The following is a 20,538-nucleotide window of genomic DNA, read 5'->3' as shown; positions in this document are numbered from 1 at the left end:
GGCTTCAGCTTGATTTAATCCCAACTGGGTAGATTCATCCAGGGAAAACTTGCCCAGGTGGGGTGGGGGGCATATATTTCCCCTGAAAAAGAGTGGTGAGATGGACGGACCACGTATCCCTTCCTGTGCTTGTGCTATGTGCCGAGCCAAGCGGCGGGGAAGGAAGCTGGGGGATGCAGCGCTGTGTTAAAAATAATAGGGAAATGAGAGAGGGCTTCTTCCTTTTTCCTGTTTAATAAATGGCCAAAGGCTCCTCTCCTCTGCCTTATCCCACCCGTCCCCCCAGGTCCATGTGCTGCGTGAAGCACAGCTCGGTCATCCCCATCCAGCAGGGCAGGACGTCGGTGGATGTGGGGCTGGTGGAACGCGTGGGGGCCCAGCTTCATCTCCAGCTCCTGACGGACAGTGTCCTGCCTCCCTAGTGAACAGCCATGGGGCTTCCCGCATCCTCCTGCTTTGGTGCCCTCATCCACAGGGTCTGCCCTCCGAAGGGAGCCCGGGTGGAGCCGGAGCCCCCTGAGCACTGGTGAACCCACATTGCCTTCCAAAATATGACTGTCCCCAGGTGCTGGCAGCACTCCCCGGGTGCCGGTGCTGGTGCATCTGGCAACGTCCCGGCTCAGCCTCCAGCACTGCGCATGGCGGCCACCTTACGTAAACGCCCACAGCCAGCACCACTGATTTCTCAAAGCCCCTCAGAGCTCCAGGTCTTCCTCCCCTGATCTGGATTAAGTGGCGCAGACGGCATTAATCCGAAGCCAGGCGCCTCCGCAGCGGCGGGGAATTACTGCCACGCTGTTAAGTAACGGGAGGGAGCAGCACTGGTGGGTTTCCAGCAGGATGGGGGTCTCCAGCTGCCATCCCTGCACAGACCCGCCATCACTGCGTGTCCCCATGGCAGGTGCTGGTGAAAGATGATATTGCTGCCGTGCAGCCCAGAGCTGCCAGCCCAAAATCTAGCGGGCTGACTTCTCAGTGGCCCTGGCCACAGGTTCCTCTTGAGGGCAGCAGCCCAGGAGGAAGCCTCGGCAGGGGCTTTTGGCACGTCTGCACTTGCGGGCTGGGGCAGGCAGAGGTGTGGTCAGTCCCTTTTTGTTGGGCTCATGGCTGCAGAGGATGGCTTGTGATATCAAGGGTGGCAGACAGCTGGGAGCACAGCTTGATTTGGCCCTCCATCCTCATCCTCCTCTGGCAGGAGTCCGCCAGACACCCTGGCAGCAGATGGTGGCTGCTACTCATCTGTAATTAATCAGTGCTAATCACCCTAGTGCAGCTCGAGCCAGCCCCTTGCCCAGGCGGCCGCTGGCGCGTGCACGGCCTGCTCACTGCTTGCCACGAGGAGCAAAACCTCTGGGTCTGCGCCTGGGAGCTGCAGGAACCCTAGTGCTGTTTGCAGCCAGGAAAAGCCTCCTGTCTTCCCGACCCCCTCCCGGCAGCCCTTGAACCCCATTTCCCTTCTGCCTGGAGTCAGGGCACCCACAGATGGGGTGACATGAATGTGATTACGGGTGCCCGGCTTGCTCGTCCGCCCGATACCTGCAGCACCTCTGTCTCTGTGCAACCAGCAGCAAGTGGCAGAGCTCAGCCTTGGCAGGGGCAGCAAGCTCCCCGGGAGCAGGCAGCCTGGTTTCTGCTCACAAGCTGCCTGCCTGCCCACCACCCCAAATGCATTTTAGGGGCTTGCTGCCACTGCCACACCACTGACAGTTCCCTCTCCCGGGGTCCTGTCTGAGGGACCTCCCCACCATCACCCCTCGCCCCTGGGGAAAACGGGCAGCGGGGAGTGGGGTGGGGGCAGACCCCCTGCTCCAGGACTGCTCCTGCCTGCACCCTGCCATGCTCAGCCCAGCGTGGCTGCAGGCTTCCCCCCGTAGCGGAGCTGGAGCGGGAGGAGGAGCGAGGAGGCTGGTCCTGGCAGTGGGGAGAGCAGAGCGCAGAGAAGGAGGAAGAGCACGGCGGCCGCCGCGGTGCCGCGCGAGCAGCACGGGGCACGGAGTGGGTGGGCCTGGCCGGTGGGGCAGGGAGCGGGGGCACCGGCGTGGGTGCTGCCTGACCCCACACGGCCACCCCAACAGGCAGCGTGTGCCAGGCAGGGCTGCTGGTGTGCCCTTTGGGAGGAAGCCAAGAGCACTGGTGCAGCATCGCGGCTCCTCTCTTGCTTGGCTGCACCCTGAAAGGTTGGCTCATTGCCCGCAGCACCCCACAAGAGCCGCAGGAGTCCCGCACTGTGTCTGCAAGGGACGGTGAGTGTGTCGGGTGAGGTCCAGGCCTCCGCGTGCCGCCGGGATGCCAGCACGGCCTGTCCTCACTGTGCACTGGGGCAGGATGATGGCCCCGGGGCTGGGGTGGCAGCATGGGATGATTCCCCTGCGGGGAAGAGCCGTTTTCTGATCTGTGCCTCCCTGCCCCTGTGCACCCTGCAGGCTGGAGCCCCCTGCGATGAGAAGTGTCTTGACCTCCAGCCTTCCCCAGCTCCCCCCCCGGTCCGGCTCCTGCCACACCGCTTGGCCACGGGGCACCCTGTCCCCTTAAGCATCACCTCGGTGGCTGTACATCACCTGCTGGGACCTCCTGCCACTGTCTCGCTGAGGAACTGGTGGGCTGGTTGCCCTACACCACCCAGCACCTGCCGCTGAGCCCTGATGCGGGGCTGGGACAGGGACACAGCACAGCTGGTGTCCTGCCGCTTCGGACAATGGCAGCAGCAAGCTGGTACCACCGGGACATCAGTCGCGTGGTGGCGGAGGAGCTGCTGGCCAAGGCCGGGCGGGATGGATGCTTCCTGGTGCGGGACAGCGAGTCCGTCTCGGGGGCATATGCCCTCTGCCTTCTGTGAGTCACCTGCCTGGCTTCTGCTTGTGGTTTCTCTCTCTTGTCCCTTGCTGGGGTCCCTCTGTCTCTCTCCCCACTCTGTGCACGCCACTCCTGGCATCGCTGAGACCTCGCGGAAAAGCCTTCTGCAGGAATGCCGATGGGGCGAGTGGGGTGCCAGCTCTCTGGCACTGGGGGTTTCGAGTGATTCACATGTTAGACCAGTGGAGAACCCTATCTCCTTGGGAGCAGGCAGAAGCCTGGGCCAGCAGCCCTGACAGCACCGGAGTTGCTGAAGGGAGAGCCCAAGATCCAGGGCATGCCAAACTATTTTGGGCTGCCCGCCATCCCAGCCCTGTGAGCAGGAATGGGAGAGGCTGACTTGCATCTCCCTCCCTCTGCGAAAACAAACATCCCCTCTCCTTCCAACTCCCAACACGGCCGCATCCGGACCGTGACGCCCACTGTTAACATCTGAGCTGCCGGGACACCAGGGCTGCCTCTCCCGCCGCCCACGGGGCCCCCCTGCCAACTTCTCCATGCCTGGGACCTGGCTTACAGCCCCTGAGAGCATTGCTGCTGGGGCTGCCTGCACCCTTCCTGCTGCCTGCACCCTTCCTGCGGCCGAGCGACACGTCTGCAGCGGGGAGCGCGCGGGGCGGCGCCTCGGCAGGTTTGGCAGGATGCCACCCCCTTTTCTACGGCTGGGCTGGCCTGGTGCACGGGACAAATTGCAAACACATGGTGCCGAGGGGTGTGGGGGGCAGGCGGTGCAGGACATGCCGGGGGTTCAGCTAGCAGCTGCCCCCGCTCTGCCAGCATCCTGGCACCAAGTCAGAGGTCACGCCGATGCCAGACGGGACGGTGACATGGGCAGGGATGTGCAGTAGCCTCGGAGTGACTACGACCATGCTGTCGCAGTCATGGGGAGCATGGTGCTGGGCTCTGGCTGGCTGAAAACCCTCGATGCCACATGGAGCCACGGGACCGGAGGTGCCCCAGTGAATGGTGGCAGAGACGTGACCAAGCCCCCGGTGTGCGCTGGCCATGCCCGCTGCAGGCAAGGTGTTGTTTGGGGGCAGGGGGACACAGCGCATCCTCCCCTTCAAACGGGTGCAGACCCAGAGCTGAGGGTGATGCTTTTCTTTCCAGAAATGAGAGCTCAGTTCCTCTCTCTGCAGAGGGGACAGGGCATTTGCATCAGCGCTGGGTGCTAAACACTCCCCAGCGCTGCCAAGTGCCCACGTTGTTGTGGGGGGCACAATGGGGGACCCTCGTCTGCTCTTTCCTAGGTTCCAGCGGCATGTCCACACTTATCGCATCCTCCCTGATGATGAGGGGCTGCTGTCTGTCCAGGTGGGTGCAGTGGCAGGTGCCCCGAGGCTGGGTGCCACCGGCATGCACTCCCTGCCCTGGCTAACACCTCCAGGCGCCGTGCTGGGTGGGCAACCAGCTGCGAGCTGGGGCGTGGGCAGGATGCAGGTGCAAAGGGGCCGGGGTTCTCGCCTCCCCCGCCCACCCTGTGCAGCGCCCGGAGAGGTGGCGTCTGCCTGCCCTCCCCGGCACGCCAGTGCTGCGAGCGAGCGGTGCGGTTTGCTTTTTGCACGAGCTGCCTGCAACGCCCAGCACGGCAGGATGCGAGCACTTTGCAGCCCCCGCTTCAGCATGGGGCCGCCTGGGAAGGCTGCCTCCCCGCTGGCCCCATGGCTGCTGCCAGCCCACCCGGTGTGGTGCAGCAAACTGCTTGTCCCCTTTCTGCCACTGTCCCCTGCCCCACCCTGGCTACACGGCCCCGATCCCCATGACATCTGTCCCCACAATGTCTGTCCTGGCCGCCAGCTCGGCCTCGCTTCCCCTCTTTGGTGTCACTGTGGTTTCTCACAGTACCTGGCTCTCTGCAGCCACCCCTTCTAACACCCTAAAAAGAGCTTCCCGAGAGTCCCTAGGGAGCACCCCCGTCTGCTGCCCGAGGCAGATGTCTGCACTCCTCTCCTTGCTCTGCTGCCCTGCCAGCGGCCAGGGTGAGCCTCGCATGGGGCTGGCATCCAGCTGGCATTTACAGCTCACATTCTGGGGGGCGGACCCGGTCGACATGGCAGGCTGGTCTGCAGCCCAGCAGGGGGCTGCCCTGGCATGCAGAACTGGTGGAAAGGGGGGGACGTTACTGTACTTGTCCCCTCTCTGCCTCCACAGACCATCCAGGGCATCCAGGCCAAGTGCTTCCGCACCCTCCCCGACCTGATCGGTGCCTACCAACAGCCCAACAACGGGCTGGTGACACCCCTGCTCTACCCTGTGCACCGGGCAAGGCAGGCGGCCGACGAGGACTCGGGTGAGCCGCGGAGGGGGCAGCGGGGACTGTGCCAGGCTGCGAGTGGGGAGGGGGTCCCGCTGAGCTGGCTGTCCTCTGCCCGCAGATGGGGAGGATGGCCGAGGCAGCGGGCAGGCGGCGAGCGTGGCTGGGGGAGCCGGGGCAGGCACGTGGCTCGGCGCTCCCGTTGCCGGCCGGACCCACATCTCGCAGCAGCTGCACCAGAGGCTGCAGGAGCAGGTCCACAGCAGGTAACCTGCCCCTGCCCACCCCAGGCTGATGGTGATGGTGGGGTGGGCACGGCCACCCCCCCCATTGCGATGGTAGCACGCCTGGTGGGTGGGGATATATCCAAAGATGCCCATCCGCCCTTGCAGCCCAGCCAGTGACTTTATGGGCTTCATGGCCGAGTACCTGAACCACCACGTGCAGCTGGACCTGGAGGCGCTGCGCCACGGGCACCCGCAGCTGCGCCATCTCAGCACCGCGCTCGTCACCGCCTGCCGGGCACTGCACAGGCGAGTGGCCTGGGGGGGCAGCCCCGGGGCCCCCTGCCTCATCCCTGTCCCCTTCATGGTGGCTGAGCATCACCACTGAGGCTCAGGAGATGCCTGCGCTGACTCTCACCTGCTTCTCTCCTCCGCAGTGAGATTGACTTCACGTTGGCAGGTCTGGAGACACTGGCCAGGGTGTTTGACCCCCCTGCGTCCCCTCGCAGCCCAGCCAGGGAGCAGGTGAGCCCCCCTTGGGCTGCCACAGCCCCTCTTGGCACCCAAAGGTGCTGCACGCCCCGTGGTGCTGCCAGTGTTCCCCGGGTGCTCTGTGTGCTGGTGTTGCTGTGGCTGGCAGAGGGGACCTGGCTCCCTGTGTCCTGGGGACAAGCAGAGACTCATTCCTGCATGTCCAGAACACGGTGGGGAGGAAGCTTTTTCCTCTGCCAGACCCCAGGGACCCCCACATCATGGGGTGCAGCCCGGACATGTGGGGAGGAACGCACTGGTCCAGTGCCACCATGCTGCTCCAAAAATGTCTGTCCTTCCTCTCAGGGTCTCCTGACCAGTGATCCAGACCTTGAGCTGCTCCTCAACAAGATATCTACTGTCAACCATCTCCTCTCTTCGCTGGAGAAGAAGGTGCCTGCCCACCCCTGTGATGCCAGGCTGGGGAAGCCTGGCTGGGTGCAGGGGGAGCATGGCCGCTGCTAACCACAGCTGTGCCAGTGCCCCAGGCTGGGAACCTCACTCTGCTCCAGCAAACCCCTCACCTAAACTAAATCCTCCATCAAAGCAAGCTGCCAGCAGTGGCACAGCCCCAGGGTGCCCCTCGGGGAAGAACGGGCTGGCAGAGGGTGCCCAGGGCTCCCAGTTAGCCCTGTGTCCCCAGACCGGTGACCATCTCTCTGGCAGGTGCTGAAGTCACTGCAGGAGACGGTGTCGAGGCACAACCTGGTGCTGCCCAGCATGGCAGCAGCCCCCCCGCCAGCTGCCAAGCCCCTGGCGGTGCAGAGCTTCGAGGTGAGGGTGGAGGGGCACGGAGGGGCCCTGGCATCGCTGTTCGGGCAGGGGAGGCATGGGACTGACTGAGGAGCCGCGTCCCCATCTGCAGGTGAAGGTGGGCAAGTCGCAGCGGGCAACCCTGACGGTGGACGTGGAGTCGGGCACAGTGGCCATCACCAAGCGGGGCAGCGGATCCCCAGAGGAGACCATCCCACAGGATAAAAGTAAGCGGGTGCTGGCTGCCCCCATTGACTGCCAATGGGGTGTTGTGGGGCCACGGGATGCCCTGGCACAGGCCTGATGCCAGGGTGATGTGCTGCAGACATGTTCGCACCCTGAGCATCCATCCCACGCTGCCTGCCTCCCCCATGGTGGGAGGCGGGGGGCCACCACTGCCCTCCTCACTCCCAGCGTTCAGTCCTGCAGCTGATCAAATACCAGAGCATGCAGAGCAAGGTGAGGCTGGTGTACGACCGGGAGTCACAGAGGAGCCTGAGCAGAGACTTCATCTTCCCCAGCGCGCGGGTAAGCGGCACCAGCTGTGCTCACGGGGTGCCCTGGGGGAATACAGAGCCGTTATGTACTGATGCAGCACGTGAGTGGCCTCAGGGTTGAGACCACACCTGCAAGCCAGCTCCTATGCCTGGGGGTGATGTCCCCCTGACCCCATCACCGGCACCTCTGGGGGTGCTGCAGCTCCTAGCTCCCTTTTGGGACCCTAAGACACCCATATGTCCCGCAGAAGCGAGAGGCCTTTTGCCAGCTGCTGCAGCTGATGAAGATCCAGCACTCCAAGCTGGATGAGCCTGAGCTCATCTCAGTGTACGTCGGGACATGGAACATGGGTAAGGGACCAGGATAAGGTCATATTGTCCTGGGAGGCTGTTGTGTCTCGTCCTGAGCCCGCGTGGGTTTTGGAGGGTGAAGGCTGCAGGGGGCTGCCTCAGGAAACCTGAGGTCCAAGCTGGTCCTCGGTGGGAGGAGGTGGCTGGAGAAGACTCTGACTTGGCCTCTTTCAGGTTTATCTGTGCTCCACTCGCCCAGGGAAACACAGGAACTGGGGTACTGGGAGGCTTTTGGGTGGTAGCAGTAAATCCCAGCATCAGACTGGGATGTGCGTGGGTGAACCATGGGGTTGGCACGATGCTTCCCGTCCCCGGTGGCTCCTGGAGGTGCATAGGGTGTGGGGTTGGAGAGGAGCTCGAGGAACCTGGCACATTGCCCACCTTGCAATGACCTGCTGTCCCCTGCCTGCAGGCAGCACGCCGCCGCCCCGCTCCCTCGCCTCCTGGCTGACCTCAAGGGGCTTGGGACGCACGCAGGACGAGACCACTGCCTGCATCCCCCATGACATCTACGTTATCGGCACCCAGGAGAACTCCCTGGGCGACCGCGAGTGGGTTGAGTTCCTCCGTGCATCTCTGAAGACCCTGATGGCCATCGACTACCGAGTGGTAACGTCGGAGTGTAGCCTGGACCCCTCTGACTGTGCCTGGGGAGGCACCCGGTGCTGAGCAGGCTAAAGACATCCACCAGCAGTCATGGGGAGCTGGTTGCCAGCAGCCATTGCCCCAGGGCTCTCACCCCAAACCCAGGGTCCTCTCCCACCCCAAACGCAACCCAGGGAACCTCCTGTGCCCTATGGGCTCCATGCAGGCGGTGCCCTCCCCAGAGCCACCTCTCAGGGATGGGTTAACTCATCTTGCTGCTTCTCCACCCCTGCTGCAGGTCGCCCTGCAATGCCTCTGGAGCATCAAGATCGTGGTGCTGGTGAAGCCCGAGCATGAGCGGCGCATCAGCCACGTCCACACCTCCAGCGTGAAAACTGGGATTGCCAACACGCTGGGTAGGGATGGGGGGATGCCCCAGGGCAAGGGGGCAACCTGGGGGCCATCCTGAGGGCCAGCCTGAGCCTCCCAGGCCCCCAGAGAGCTCATTGCCTGGCACATCCCTGCAGGGAACAAGGGAGCTGTGGGCGTCTCCTTCCTTTTCAACGGGACCTCCTTTGGCTTCGTCAACTGCCACCTGGCCTCCGGCAGTGAAAAAACCCACAGGTGATGGAAGGGCCGGGGGGGGGGGGGGGGTGGGGGGTGGGGGGTGGGGGGTGGGGGGTGGAGGGTGGAGGGTGGAGGGTGGAGGGTGGAGGTGGAGGTGGGAGGACACCTGGACATGACAGGACACATGGACATGACAGGGTTGTGCTGGGGCAGGAGAATGTCTCAGAGGGCTGGAGGAGCCCCGTGGGGCTGTCCCTGTCTCTGTCCCCCCCAGCAGGGACAGGATGAGGATGAGGTGTTGCCGGGGTGCCTAACGCGGTGCTAACCTCCCCACCACAGGCGTAACCAGAACTACAGTGACATCCTGCGTTCTCTGGTCCTGGGCGACAAGAGGCTTAGCGCCTTTGACCTCACCCTGCGCTTCACCCACCTCTTCTGGTTCGGGGACCTCAACTATCGCCTGGACATGGACGTGCAGGTGGGACCCTGCAGGCATCGTGGCTGGGGCCGGCAGCATGCTGGCGGCAGCGCCGGTGCAGCCGCAGGGGTGAGAGGAGCGGGGGCTCACCATGCCTTCCTCCCCCGGCGCAGGACATCCTTGCCCATATAACCAAGAAGGAATTTGAAGCCCTCCTGGCTGTCGACCAGCTCAACCTGGAGCGGGAGAAGAACAAGGTGTTCCTGCGATTCAGTGAGTGCGGGAACAAGGGCACTGCTCCCCTCACCAAGACAGCAGCACCTCCAGCACACGGGGCCCTGTCCCAGAACAGACCTGCACGAGGTGCTGAAAGCCTGGGGACATCAACGTGCACCGTGCAAGCCCCCCCCGAGCAGGTCCCTGGGCTCTGCATCCCGAGAGCGTGCAAGCACAGGGACAGTCAGAGGGGCCAGGGGTGTCAGCCATCGGTGTGAGCCTTGAGCAGGGACCATGGCACCCCATGGGGTCCCTCCCTGGCCGGTTGCAGCTGTGGGGACAGGCAGGGATGCTGGCCTCTGTGTCACCTCTGTGTCTTGGTTCCCAGGCGAGGGTGACATCTCCTTCCCACCCACGTACCGGTATGAGCGGGGCTCCCGGGACAGCTACATGTGGCAGAAGTTCAAGACCACGGGGGTGAGTTCCTAGAGCCTTGGGCTGAGCTGCAAGATGTCACCAGGGGACAGGGACACCAGGCTCGGACAGTGCCGGGCAGGCTGCATGGTGATGTGCAGCCCCCACACCTCCACCAGCCTGTTCCCTCCCCAGGCGGGTCCAGGCAAGAGCCTGCTCGCTTTCTGGGCTGCTTTTCTGGGCTGGGGGGAGCCAGAACCGAGGGGCCACTGAAGCCAGCTGCTTTCCCCATTTTTAGATGAGGATCAATGTCCCCTCATGGTGTGACCGCATCCTGTGGAAGTCACACCCGGAGACCCACGTGGTCTGTAACTCCTACGGTGAGTGACACCCCAGGGCCGGGGGGACCCCGGGGCTTGAGGACCATCACTCACCTGCCCACTCCCACCATCCAGGCTGCACCGATGACATCGTGACCAGTGACCACTCACCTGTCTTTGCCACCTTCGAGGTGGGAGTGACATCGCAGTTTGTACCCAAGAAGGGTAAGGAGTTTGGGTCTGTCACCCCCTGCACCTGGTTTGGGGCGAGTCCTGGCCATGGGTGCTCGGCCAGTGCACGCTGACCCACCGGTGCCTGCCTGCAGCTCCTGGATCCGGCCCCGAGCCCCTGGCCTGCATCGAGTGGGAGAGCATTGAGGTCATTGTGAAAACCACCAGCCGCAGCAAGTGCTACATCGAGTTTCACTCCTACTGCCTGGAGGGTGAGGTGGCCCTGTGGGGCTGGGGTGCTGGGGGTGCGCCATGGGGGTGAGCCAACCCCGGCTGGAGCTGTGCCCCCCACTTTCCCCCGGCAGAGGCCCAGCGGAGTGGGGAGAACACCTCCCAGAACTGTGACATCCCTGGCTTCCTCAAGCTGGGCTGGTCTGCAAAGCATCTGCCTGTGGTATGCAGCAGAGGAGAGGGGCAGATGCTGCCTCTCCCCAGCCATTGAGCATCCTTCTCCCTCCCCTTCCCCATTCCTCCTGCTGGCTCTGTACCCTGAGCCCCAAGGGGTGCAGGGGGCTGTCATCATCCCCCTGAGGACAGAGCCACCCCTGTGCTACCCTGCCCTGTGGCAGCACCCCGTCCCGAGCACCCCTCTCTCCTCATGCAGCTGAACCCCATCCTGCCAGACCTGGAGTACTTGGGGGACCAGCACCTGCTCCTCAGCATCAAGGGTGTGGAGAGCTGCGAGTCCTACGGTGCGTGTGGAGTGGTGGCGTGGGGGCCACCACAGTGGCATTGGGGTGCCAAGCATACACCCCCTCACCCCCACCCTGCAGGGCTCAGGCAACAACCTGCTGGGTGTAAGGTTTTGCATCTGGAGCTTGGCAGAAGGAACCCTGGCACCCACCCTGCTGCATATGGTGGGGGGGTCTCACCTGTCCGTTGAGCTGCACCGGGGGGCTAACGGAGACATGTGCTGTGCCTGCAGGCGAGTGCTGCATCGCGATGAGGTCTATGATCGGCAGCATGGCCCAGCAGTTCGAGACCTTCCTCTTCCACCGTGGCGAGGAGACAGGCTCCATGCGTGGCTGGATGAAGGTCCGGGTCCCCAAGGACAGGCGCAGCACCCGCGAGAGGCTCTATGGTAAAGGTGGCGGCACACCAGCCCCCTCCCATCCCCCTGGGCATGGGGGCTCAGGGCATGCTCAAGCATGGTGTGGCTGAGAGCTGCCTATGCCCAGGCTGCCCTCCTGGACCCCGGTCATGGGCAGGGGCTGCGCGGTGCCCAGTGGGGAGAGGCCAGATTTTGGTGCCTTTGCAGAGTGGATCAGCTTCGAGGAGGAGGATGCTGAGCCCGTGGCAGATGCCCCAACGTGCCCCAAGCCACCCCTGCAGCGCCTCAGGTACCCCAGCCGGGCTCAGCCCCGCCACGAGCCCTGGCCATGGGGTGATGCTGAGCCCTCTCCTGCTGTGTCTTGCAGGAGCCGGCCCCGCAGCCTTCCAGAGCCGGCTTCTGGCTACACCAACCCAGCCTACTTCATCTTTGAGGGGGTCCCCAACACGTGGACAACAGCCGCCAGCGCTAGCAAAGCCCATGACAAGCAGGTGGAGAGCCCAGCCGCAGTCCAGCGGCACCGGAGCCCCCTTGGAGCACGGGTGCCTTCACCCTCAAAGGAAGAGCGATGGGGTGGCTGGCCCTGCTGTGTGCCAGGGGGCCTGTCCCATGGGCGCCCACTCAGCCCCGCCGCAGTGGGTCGGCAGAAGAGACCCAAATCGGCCGTCCTGGCGAGGGACACACCAGGGGTGGGCGACTGCTCGCTGACGGCGCTGCACATGGCCACCTGCCTAAGCCAGCTGGACTGGGTGCCCCCCGCATGCGGAGGGGACAGCCAGAAGACCCTGCTGTGCCAAACCCACAGCGCCCTGGAGCCTCCCCCGCGGCCCTACCGGGAGATGCCAAGGTGTGCACCAGATCCTCACCAGCACGGCCGCCCTGGAGAGGTACTGCTGTGGTTCCCGCAGGGCTCTGGAGCTCAGCTGGGGGGGGCTTGGGGAGCTCAGGGAGGGGAGGGAACCTGCTTTTGGCCGTGGGACCACCAACAGAGGTGGGGTCCCATCCCCATGGCAGTGCTCTGCCTGGTGGAGGCACCACAGCGCAGCCAGTGCGATGCAGTGGAAGGTGGAGGAACAGCTACGTGCATGGTTCATGTGGGGTGAGGACGTGGAGGTGGTGAATTTGTGGTCCTGGTGTGACGCTGCCGGTGTGCATCCTTGTTCTTCTTTCCCCAGTGGCCCTGCGACAGGGGTGAGTGGTCCTGTGGCAGCGACGGTGGTTGCCTGGGCCACCTTGCCTTGCAGCAGGACGTGGAAGGGCTGCAGGAACACGGCTGGGACCACCTAGAGATGTTCAGGTACCCCCAGGCTCTGGAGCTTGGAAAGGGGGACACCATGTGCGACAGCTTCCATGGCCCTGAGGTCCCTGGCAGAGACCCGTGCCCCAGGGGGGAGGAGAGCTGAGCCTTGGGGTCAGGATGCAGCAGGGCAGGGGCAGAAGGATATCAAGTCCCCAGATCTCCATGGATGCCCCCAGGCCGTGTGGGCTCTCCGCTCCCTCTCGGTGGCTCCCCAAGCACTTGCTCCCCCTCACCCTGCATGCAGGGACCTCACGGAGCAGGACCTGCTGGAGGCTGAGCTGCTGAGTCTGACCCATCCCTGGCTCGTCCCACGGCAAGCTTGGCGAGGGCACCGCAGTGAGCCTGCTATGGAGCCCTGACCTTGGACCCAGCACCTAGAGCACCTAACCCTGCCCCAGCACCCACATGTGCTCTCCTCTGTGGAGCTCCTGAGGCAGGCAGAGGGCTACTGAGGAGGACTCGGCACGCAGGCACCCTGGGCTGGGCTTACTGGCACTGCTCTGAACTTGTCCAGCCTCACCAGCAAGCGACTGGTGCTTCTCAGTTGGAAAGTCTCAGGAAGCTCCTGTGGCCATTGGGACAGACGCTTTCCAGGTCTTGCCGCCTGTCTCCATCCTCCCTCCCCAAAGCGACGGAAGGACCATACTAAGCCCCACAAGCAAGGATGGATGGGGACAGGGGAGATGTTGAGGCCACTTGGGAAGTGGGGACTGCTGGGTGCTTTGGACAGGGAGGCTCAGCCTCTCTGGGTGACCGATGTGCAGCCTGCAAGGGCACAGTGGCAGCTGTGGCCAGCCCAGCCCTGCACACCCTGGTGCCTTCAGCCTCAGCGGCTGCTCCCTCCTCCGCGGGCTCAGCCCTGGTCGGATGGCATCCCCAAAGGATTTCTCCTACAGCAGCCGCTCCTGAGGCTGCGGCACCGTTCCGTTACAAGATGCCCTTGCTATCCCCATCCAGAATAAAGTCTCAGGGACACTGGGGTGCATGCATGCAGCGCCTGGTTCTGTGCAGGGGCAAGGAGCGAGTGTGCCAAGCCGAGCTGAGCCAGGCAAGCCAGGTGGGGAAAGCACCAGCTCCCAGTGCCCTGGCTGCTCCAGAAGCATTGCCCCCCAACTCCCATGTTTAATCAGGAACGCTGCAGACCCCAACCTTTGAGGCTGCCCTTTCCTGGTGTCCCGTGGGGCTCCTGCCCAGGGCTGGGCTGGCTCTGCCCTCAGCAAGTGCTTGCGGTGGCATGGTTCCCCTCCGAACATGCCAGCTCTGCCTGTTCACTCCTGCATGTCAGGGTCCCCCCACATTCTCCCTCTGCAGCTGAGCATCCCCGGGCTGCCCCTCATGCCTCTGCTTTCCCGAGCCTGCCCATGGTCCCCCACATCTCAGGGTGCGCCTGGTCGCCCCCAGCATGCCGCGTTCATTGCGATGCTGACACGTTTGCATAGCACCATTTGCCCACCTGCACGCTCACAAAGGAGTTAAATCCCCCAGAGCGGGAACAGCAATGCAGTCAGCAGGGGCACACACTCCCCCCAAAACACAGGGACAACCCGACCCAGCAGGGCCCTGGCTGCTGTGACACCCAGGGTGGCCCTGGTTTTTGGGGACACTATGCCCAGGCTGGCCTCAAGGTGGCAGTGGCCACCTTTGTCCCCAGGATTGCCCCACAGGGCTGGGGTGCCAGCAGGGCAGCACCCTGGGGTGCAGGCACGGCCAGGACCTGTGTGGCCCCAGTGGGGCAGAGAGGCTGCCCTGGAGCGGGCAAGGGGCATGGCCCTGTGGGCGGGGGGCTGCAGTCCCCACAGATGAGGGGCTGTGACCCCCGTGGTTGGGGAGCCATGGTCCCCATGAGTGAGGGGCTGTGATCCCCATGGTCAAGAATCCTTGGCTTCCACGGGGAAAAGGTTGTGACCCCGTGGATGTGGCCCACCCGTCCCATCTCTGGGGGGCTGCTGCAGGGGCTGCAGATGGCCCAAAGCCTGAGAGGGTGATGAACAGGATGGGAGCGCAGTGGGGCTGAGACCTGCGGGCAGCCCCTGGGACGGGCAGGGACTCGGGCAGGGACGCTGCGGGCTTCTGCCCCCGCCTCTGCCCGCCTCCAGCCCTGCCTCTCTCGGGCACTTTGCTCCCAGCGGTGGGAAAGCGGGAGCGGGCACAGACGGCACAGCGCAGTGAAGGGCAGCCTGCAGCCCCACCAGCATGGCCCCCAGCCCCACGGGGGACAGGAGCTCCCCGGGGGCGCCCCACTCCTGAGAGCTGCCCCAGCCCAGGACCGCAGGTGAGCCACTACATCCCATGCCTGGTAGAGGGCAGCAGCCAGGACAACCCCACCATGGCTGTGACACGGCCGTGCAAACACAGACAGGCTTTGGGGGGCCCTGGGGGGAGCAGCTTTGGCCCCACAAAGGACAGAGGTGGGATCCCTGCGGCTGGACAGATGTGGGGTGGGGGTCAGCCACTTCTCCTATTCCTCTACCCACCCCAAATCCCTCTGTGCATCCTCTTCCCTTAATATGCCTTCCTTCATCACCAAGGGCCTTCATCCTTCCTGGTGTGGCCACCTCCTCTCCTTCATCTTCCTCTCCATCCCCCAAATTGCTGTCTTGACACAGGGTGCAGCTGCCCCTCGGGCTGCCGCAGCTTCGGGATCCTGCACTTCCCTGGGGAGGTGGAGGGACAGGGACAGCCTACCCAAGGGCGAAAGGAAACCCTCGCCTCCCACCCTGCTGAGAAAGGGGGGTCACTTCGGAGCAGGGGACACGGTGGGCAGTGACGCTGCTGTCCCTGAGGAGGTGGCACTGGTGCCCAAGCCATGTGGGAAGATCGCGCTTTGGCTGCGCTTGCGGCCGAAGGGAAGGATTGAAAAGAAATTAGGTCATGCTCACCTTGTGCTGGGGCTTTGGGCTGCACAGACCACGTGGTGATTGGGGACAAGGGTCCTTCTGCAGGATGTTTTGCATAATTTCCCCTTGTTTTGCAATTTCTAAGAGCTTAGGCGAGAAGAAAAGCCCTGTTTGTTTCCCCGTGCTCCAGCAGTAGCTGGACCCAGGCTCACCCAGCCCCACATCCCTCCGCAGTTGCTTGCTCCCCTCCGAAATCCACTCTCCTGTCCCCTCTCTGAAGCTCCTGCCCATTACACCATGATCCCCGACTCTCCATCCCATCCTGCCAGCAGCCAGGAGTTCAGCTCTGGGGCAGAGCCTGCCTTTGGCACTGCCCCACTCATTCATTTCGCTGGTGCCTTTCCAATGCCTCCGTAAATCCCCAGGGCAGGAAGCCTTGGCCGGCTGCAGGGGCATCCCAGGCTGGGGGACCCTGGGCTGGGGGCAGCTGTCAGCTCCCACCGGGGCCGGTGCTGCCTGCAGGGCCGAAAGATGGGTTCAGGCTGGGCATGGTCGCAGGGCTGGGAGCCAAAGCAGAGCTCCCGTTCCTGTGGCAAAGGGCCAAGGGCAGCATGTGTCCCCCCACGTGTGGCCCTGTCGCTGGCCCCTGCCCCTTTCTGCAGGCAGATAGCTGTGCGGGTGTTTTGCAGGACCCCTCGCTGCTTCCCAGGGCACGTGTGGGGGCCAGCCCGCAGGCACAGTCCCAGGGAGTTGTGCTTGCCATGGGCAAGGGATTCCCCAGCATTGCAGCCCCCGTGCTTCTGCAAAACGGGCAGGGCAGGAGCGGGCATCACCTCCCCAGCTCCCTGTCCTTTGCTTCCCTGCAGTGCCTCCCACCTCCCACTCCGGCAGCGAGCCCGAACACTTGGCTCAGACCCCACCACGGCTGCGGTCAGTCCCTCCTTGAAAATCCCACGCTGGAGAGGCTGTGGCTGGGGAGAGCTTTGCTAGGATGTCAGCGAGGAGTAGGAACGGGCCTGGTGGTGACACATCCTCGGGGTGGACTGACACGAATCAGTAGTTTAAACCACTGATTTTGATCGTGACTAAGATGAGGAAGCAGGAAACCTGTGGAGATAAAGCTTGCCAAATGTCATCATCTGTTGCATTTTTTTTTTTTGGTGGTTATCCCCAAAGGAAGCTTGCTTAGGAACGGTGAAATCACGCTGCTGACTGCGTTCAGGCTCTATCAGCTGGCAGAAGCCACATACCTGCACTGTCCTCCAAGCAGCCCGGCACCATGTAGCTGCTCGGGCTCTTTTTCCTTATGCTTTCCTTACACCAGATTATTATTTTTTTTTTATTTATTGGCTTCTTCATATCTTAGTTGTTTGTTGACCTATGTCATTGGCTTTGGTCACTGGACCCTGCAGCACCTCCGGTCTGGTCAGGTTCAAGGCTTCATGATCACTGGCACTCAGAGGTCAGAAGAGGAAAACAAATCTCCTGGTGCCTTTTGTCCTCGGCAGTGTTGAGGCTTGGGGAGACACAACTGCTGGGCTGGGACCACCACAACCAGCACAACCTTCCCTTTGGCAGAGGCAGCCCCATGGGACCACCACTGGCACCAGCACTTGGTGGCTCAGGGATTCCTACCAGCTGTTTTTCCCTCCTGGTTCTGGGAAAAACAGCAAGTTCTTCCCACTGTTAATGTTTGATCAGGACCTGCCTGTCTTGCTCTCTGAACTCATCCCTGTAATAAAGGCAGGCAGCTGCCTGCGTCAGCCTCAGCGGGAAGGAAGCTGCAGGGTGTTTGATGCGAGCCCAAAGCTGCAGCTCAGCCCACAACTCAAACAGAGCGCGTGGAGGTGCGTGCGACACGGAGGGGCCGGTCCCGCAGCCACCCACCTGCCCATCTGCCAGCTGATTCATTTATGATCATCTCTGTAAACCCGGGGATGTCTCTCCAGGTGAGGCTTTGAAGGGAGAAGACGGATCGCAGCTCAGCTGACCCCATGGATACACCCTGTAGGATATTCCTGCCAATGGTGCTTGCCACGAGAAGCCACAAGGCTGCACATCTCCGCGGCAAAGGGGCAAACAGGAGGGGGATGAAGGAGCCTGAAAGGATGCAACCTTCTGCCTCGCACCACCAACACCAGCATCCTGCTAACACGTGTCGTCCCCCTGAGCCCCGGGTCCTCTTCTGTCCTGGTGCCCATCACCTCCTGGGTGAGCTCTGAACCAACAGAAACTGGAGACACACCAGCCCTCCCTCCATCAGATAACATTTTGGCTACACCCTTGTCTCTGCCCGCAGCACAGCAGATGCTCCTGCTCTCAGGTTACTCATCCGAGCATCCGTCCTGGCCAGCAGAAGTGGCTACGCCAAAATCACTTTGCCAGGGATGGTGGAGGGTCCGGAGAGGCCAAGGCACGGGCAGCCTTTGTCAGTCCTTTGCTGGACACCGTGATGGTGGCAGAAGCTCCCTCTTCCCTCTGGAGGAGTGGGCTCTGAACTTTAGACATCCTGAGAGGTGAATGCAACCCTTTGGCAGCTTGCGCTCACACCTCAGCCCCGGGGACAGATTTGCCAGGAGGATGTGGACCCCAGGCTTTGATCCTAACAATGTGCAAGAGGAAACGTCCTGCCTGCCTTGTGAACTTGCTCTGTCTTGGGCTGGGACTTGGCTCCAGCGCAGCTCATCTCCGCAGGGCTTAGATCATCCCTCTCCTGCGGAGAATACTCGGCAGCTGGAGGCCCCTTGCCATCCAGGGACGCTCTCTCCCAAGGGCTCCTTTAACAGCCCCCTGAGGATTTCTCCGGGCCATAATATTCCCCCAGACAAGCCTTTCTTCTCCTCCCGCCTTTCTTCTGTCAAGGAGCCCTCTGGGACGAGCAGCATTGTCAGGATGGTGCCAATTAGGCTGAGCTGGCTTCCAAGAGGCTGTGCTGGCACCGGCCGGGGGCTGCTGTTGCTCATAAAGGTCTCATTGTTCAGCGCGCCGTGGGGCTGCTGGCCGGCGGGGCCGGCGCGGCCCTCTGTCTCAGGCACGCTTCCCGGCTCCACGCGGCGCTGGTGTCACTGCGCGCTGCTTAAAGGGATGATTAACGGGTGTCATTGTGGGGGCTGCGAAGGGGAGGATTTGTCAAGCCTCCCTCGGCTCCCCGCGAGGCCCGAACGCGCGAGCTGAGAAAAAGCAGAGAACCATCAAAGTGGCCGGAGCTCCTGGAGGGGGGGGAAAATCTGGCATCTTTGGCTCCCTTCCACGCTTTGTGCCTGACAATGGTGGGGATCAACAACTAATGTGCTTTTATTAACTGCTCCCCTAGATCTGGCTCGGAGAACATGGCCACTTCAGTGAGGACATTCCCAGTTGCCCCGTGGACACCGACGCCGGCTCCCTGGCCAGGAGGAAACACCACCACAGTGGCGGAGGCAAAGTGCATCTTCAACGAGGAGTTCAAGTTCATCCTGCTGCCCGTCTCCTATGGCATCGTCTTCGTGGTGGGGCTGCCCCTCAACTCCTGGGCCCTGTGGATATTCACCTCCAGGATGAGGCCCTGGAACGCCACCACCACCTACATGTTCAACCTGGCTGTCTCCGACACGCTCTACGTCCTCTCCCTCCCCACCCTGGTCTACTATTACGCCAACCGCAACAACTGGCCCTTCGGGAAATGGCTCTGCAAGATCGTGCGCTTCCTCTTCTACGCTAACCTCTACAGCAGCATCCTCTTCCTGACGTGTATCAGCGTCCACCGCTACATGGGCATCTGCCACCCCATCCGCTCCCTGAAGTGGGCGAAGACCAAACACGCCCGCATCATTTGTGTGGGTGTATGGCTTGTTGTCACCATCTGCCTCATTCCCAACCTCATCTTTGTCACCACCAGCTCCAAGGGCAACAGCACCCTGTGCCACGATACCACCAAGCCCGAGGAGTTTTACCGTTACGTGCACTACAGCTCCTCCGTCATGGCCCTCCTCTTTGGGGTCCCCTTCTTGGTGACTGTCCTATGCTACTGCCTGATGGCCAAGAGACTCAGCAGGTCCAGCTTCTCCAGCTCCGGCCCCCGAATGCCCTCCTACAAGAAGCGCTCCATCAAGATGATCATCATCGTGCTCACCGTCTTTGCCATCTGCTTTGTACCCTTCCACATCACCCGCACCATCTACTACACCTCCCGCTACTTTCAAGCCGACTGCCAGACCCTCAACATCATCAACCTCACCTACAAGGTCACGCGGCCCCTGGCCAGCATCAACAGCTGCCTCGACCCCATTTTGTACTTCATGGCTGGGGACAAATACCGGGGGCAGATGTGCCGGGGGCCAGCCCAGCGCCTCCGGCCCATGCCCACGTGCAACCTGGCCCTGGTATCTCCCTCCATGGACAATGTCGCAGGTAGCACCCACACTGCCAGCGTCATCCAAGGGACAGGGACAGCACGGAGTGGAGGCGGGTGCTGAGGTGCCAAAGGGGGTTCCAGTAACCTCATTGTCTGGTGTCCACGAGTTGCAGCCCCTCCAGGCTCTGTGTGGGCACCCTGGTACCCCCAGGTCCCCAAACCTGACCTGCCCAGCCCTTGCAGGGGCAGAGACTGCAGGGCTGAGGGCTGGTGGCCATGGGGCTTGTCCCAGCTCAGCGCCGGGGTGCCGTGGGAGGAGGGTGCCAGTGCTGCTCAGGGCAGGCCAGCCACTGGGCACCCAAGGGAATGGGAAGGATGCTGAGAAAGCCATTTTAGGGAGGCAGGCTGGCATCCCATCCCGGGGTGCTCCTGGGGACATGTCAGGGCTCACAAGTCCCTAAAGAGAAGGGACACTGGTCCCTCCCTGGGCACGCAGAGCCCTTCCAGTCTGCTCAACAGCAACGTGTGGGGACCGGACTGAACCTGGGGACAGAGCTGACACCGGGCCCACCACGTGCCTGGCAGAGGTTCTTGGAGATGTCCCCGTCACACTGCTGGCCTTGGGAGAGGTGGGGAGGGACACGGCACAGGGCACTTGCTGCCTGTCACCCCCAATAAAGCCACTTCCCCTTTCTCTACGCTCAGGCCCGTTTCTTCCCATAGCAGAAGGAAGAGGGACGAGACGCCCACCCTCACCCCAGAAAGCACCTGAGAGCAGAGAAAAGCCACCCGCCGCCGTGGCG

At 62.9% G+C, this 20,538-nt stretch overlaps 2 protein-coding genes across 5 annotated transcripts; both read left to right on the top strand.

Annotated features, from left to right (window-relative positions):
- The first annotated feature begins 1,912 nt into the window (after positions 1–1,912).
- LOC142063162 (phosphatidylinositol 3,4,5-trisphosphate 5-phosphatase 2-like) lies at positions 1,913–13,544 on the top strand. 3 transcript variants are annotated; one of them, XM_075106576.1, is made up of 28 exons: positions 1,913–2,243; positions 2,424–2,832; positions 4,104–4,167; positions 5,005–5,143; positions 5,229–5,373; positions 5,500–5,640; positions 5,769–5,856; positions 6,169–6,255; positions 6,529–6,636; positions 6,728–6,842; positions 7,037–7,143; positions 7,361–7,463; positions 7,876–8,072; positions 8,347–8,464; positions 8,576–8,672; positions 8,955–9,093; positions 9,207–9,306; positions 9,638–9,726; positions 9,962–10,043; positions 10,119–10,208; positions 10,310–10,426; positions 10,520–10,608; positions 10,819–10,906; positions 11,140–11,295; positions 11,473–11,554; positions 11,633–12,152; positions 12,441–12,562; positions 12,810–13,544. In XM_075106576.1, the coding sequence occupies exons 2-28, from the start codon at positions 2,696–2,698 to the stop codon at positions 12,922–12,924; spliced, it is 3,435 nt and encodes a 1,144-aa protein (XP_074962677.1). In that variant the 5' UTR covers positions 1,913–2,243; positions 2,424–2,695; the 3' UTR covers positions 12,925–13,544. The 3 variants fall into 3 exon arrangements, with proteins under 3 accessions (XP_074962677.1, XP_074962675.1, XP_074962676.1); XM_075106574.1 differs by having other exon boundaries at positions 11,140–11,301; XM_075106575.1 differs by lacking the exons at positions 1,913–2,243; positions 2,424–2,832 and adding an exon at positions 2,845–3,484 and having other exon boundaries at positions 11,140–11,301.
- A 1,122-nt stretch (positions 13,545–14,666) lies between these two features.
- Positions 14,667–20,433, top strand: P2RY4 (pyrimidinergic receptor P2Y4). 2 transcript variants are annotated; one of them, XM_075106571.1, is made up of 2 exons: positions 14,667–14,837; positions 18,716–20,433. In XM_075106571.1, the coding sequence occupies exon 2, from the start codon at positions 18,732–18,734 to the stop codon at positions 19,854–19,856; it is 1,125 nt and encodes a 374-aa protein (XP_074962672.1). In that variant the 5' UTR covers positions 14,667–14,837; positions 18,716–18,731; the 3' UTR covers positions 19,857–20,433. The 2 variants fall into 2 exon arrangements, with proteins under 2 accessions (XP_074962672.1, XP_074962673.1); XM_075106572.1 differs by lacking the exon at positions 14,667–14,837 and adding an exon at positions 17,925–18,369.
- The last annotated feature ends 105 nt before the right edge of the window (positions 20,434–20,538 follow it).

Source organism: Phalacrocorax aristotelis, chromosome 11 (assembly GCF_949628215.1).
Source record: "Phalacrocorax aristotelis chromosome 11, bGulAri2.1, whole genome shotgun sequence".
NCBI lineage: Eukaryota > Metazoa > Chordata > Aves > Suliformes > Phalacrocoracidae > Phalacrocorax > Phalacrocorax aristotelis.
Note: the sequence above shows the minus strand (reverse complement) of the source record. Positions and strands in the feature narration are given on the sequence as shown.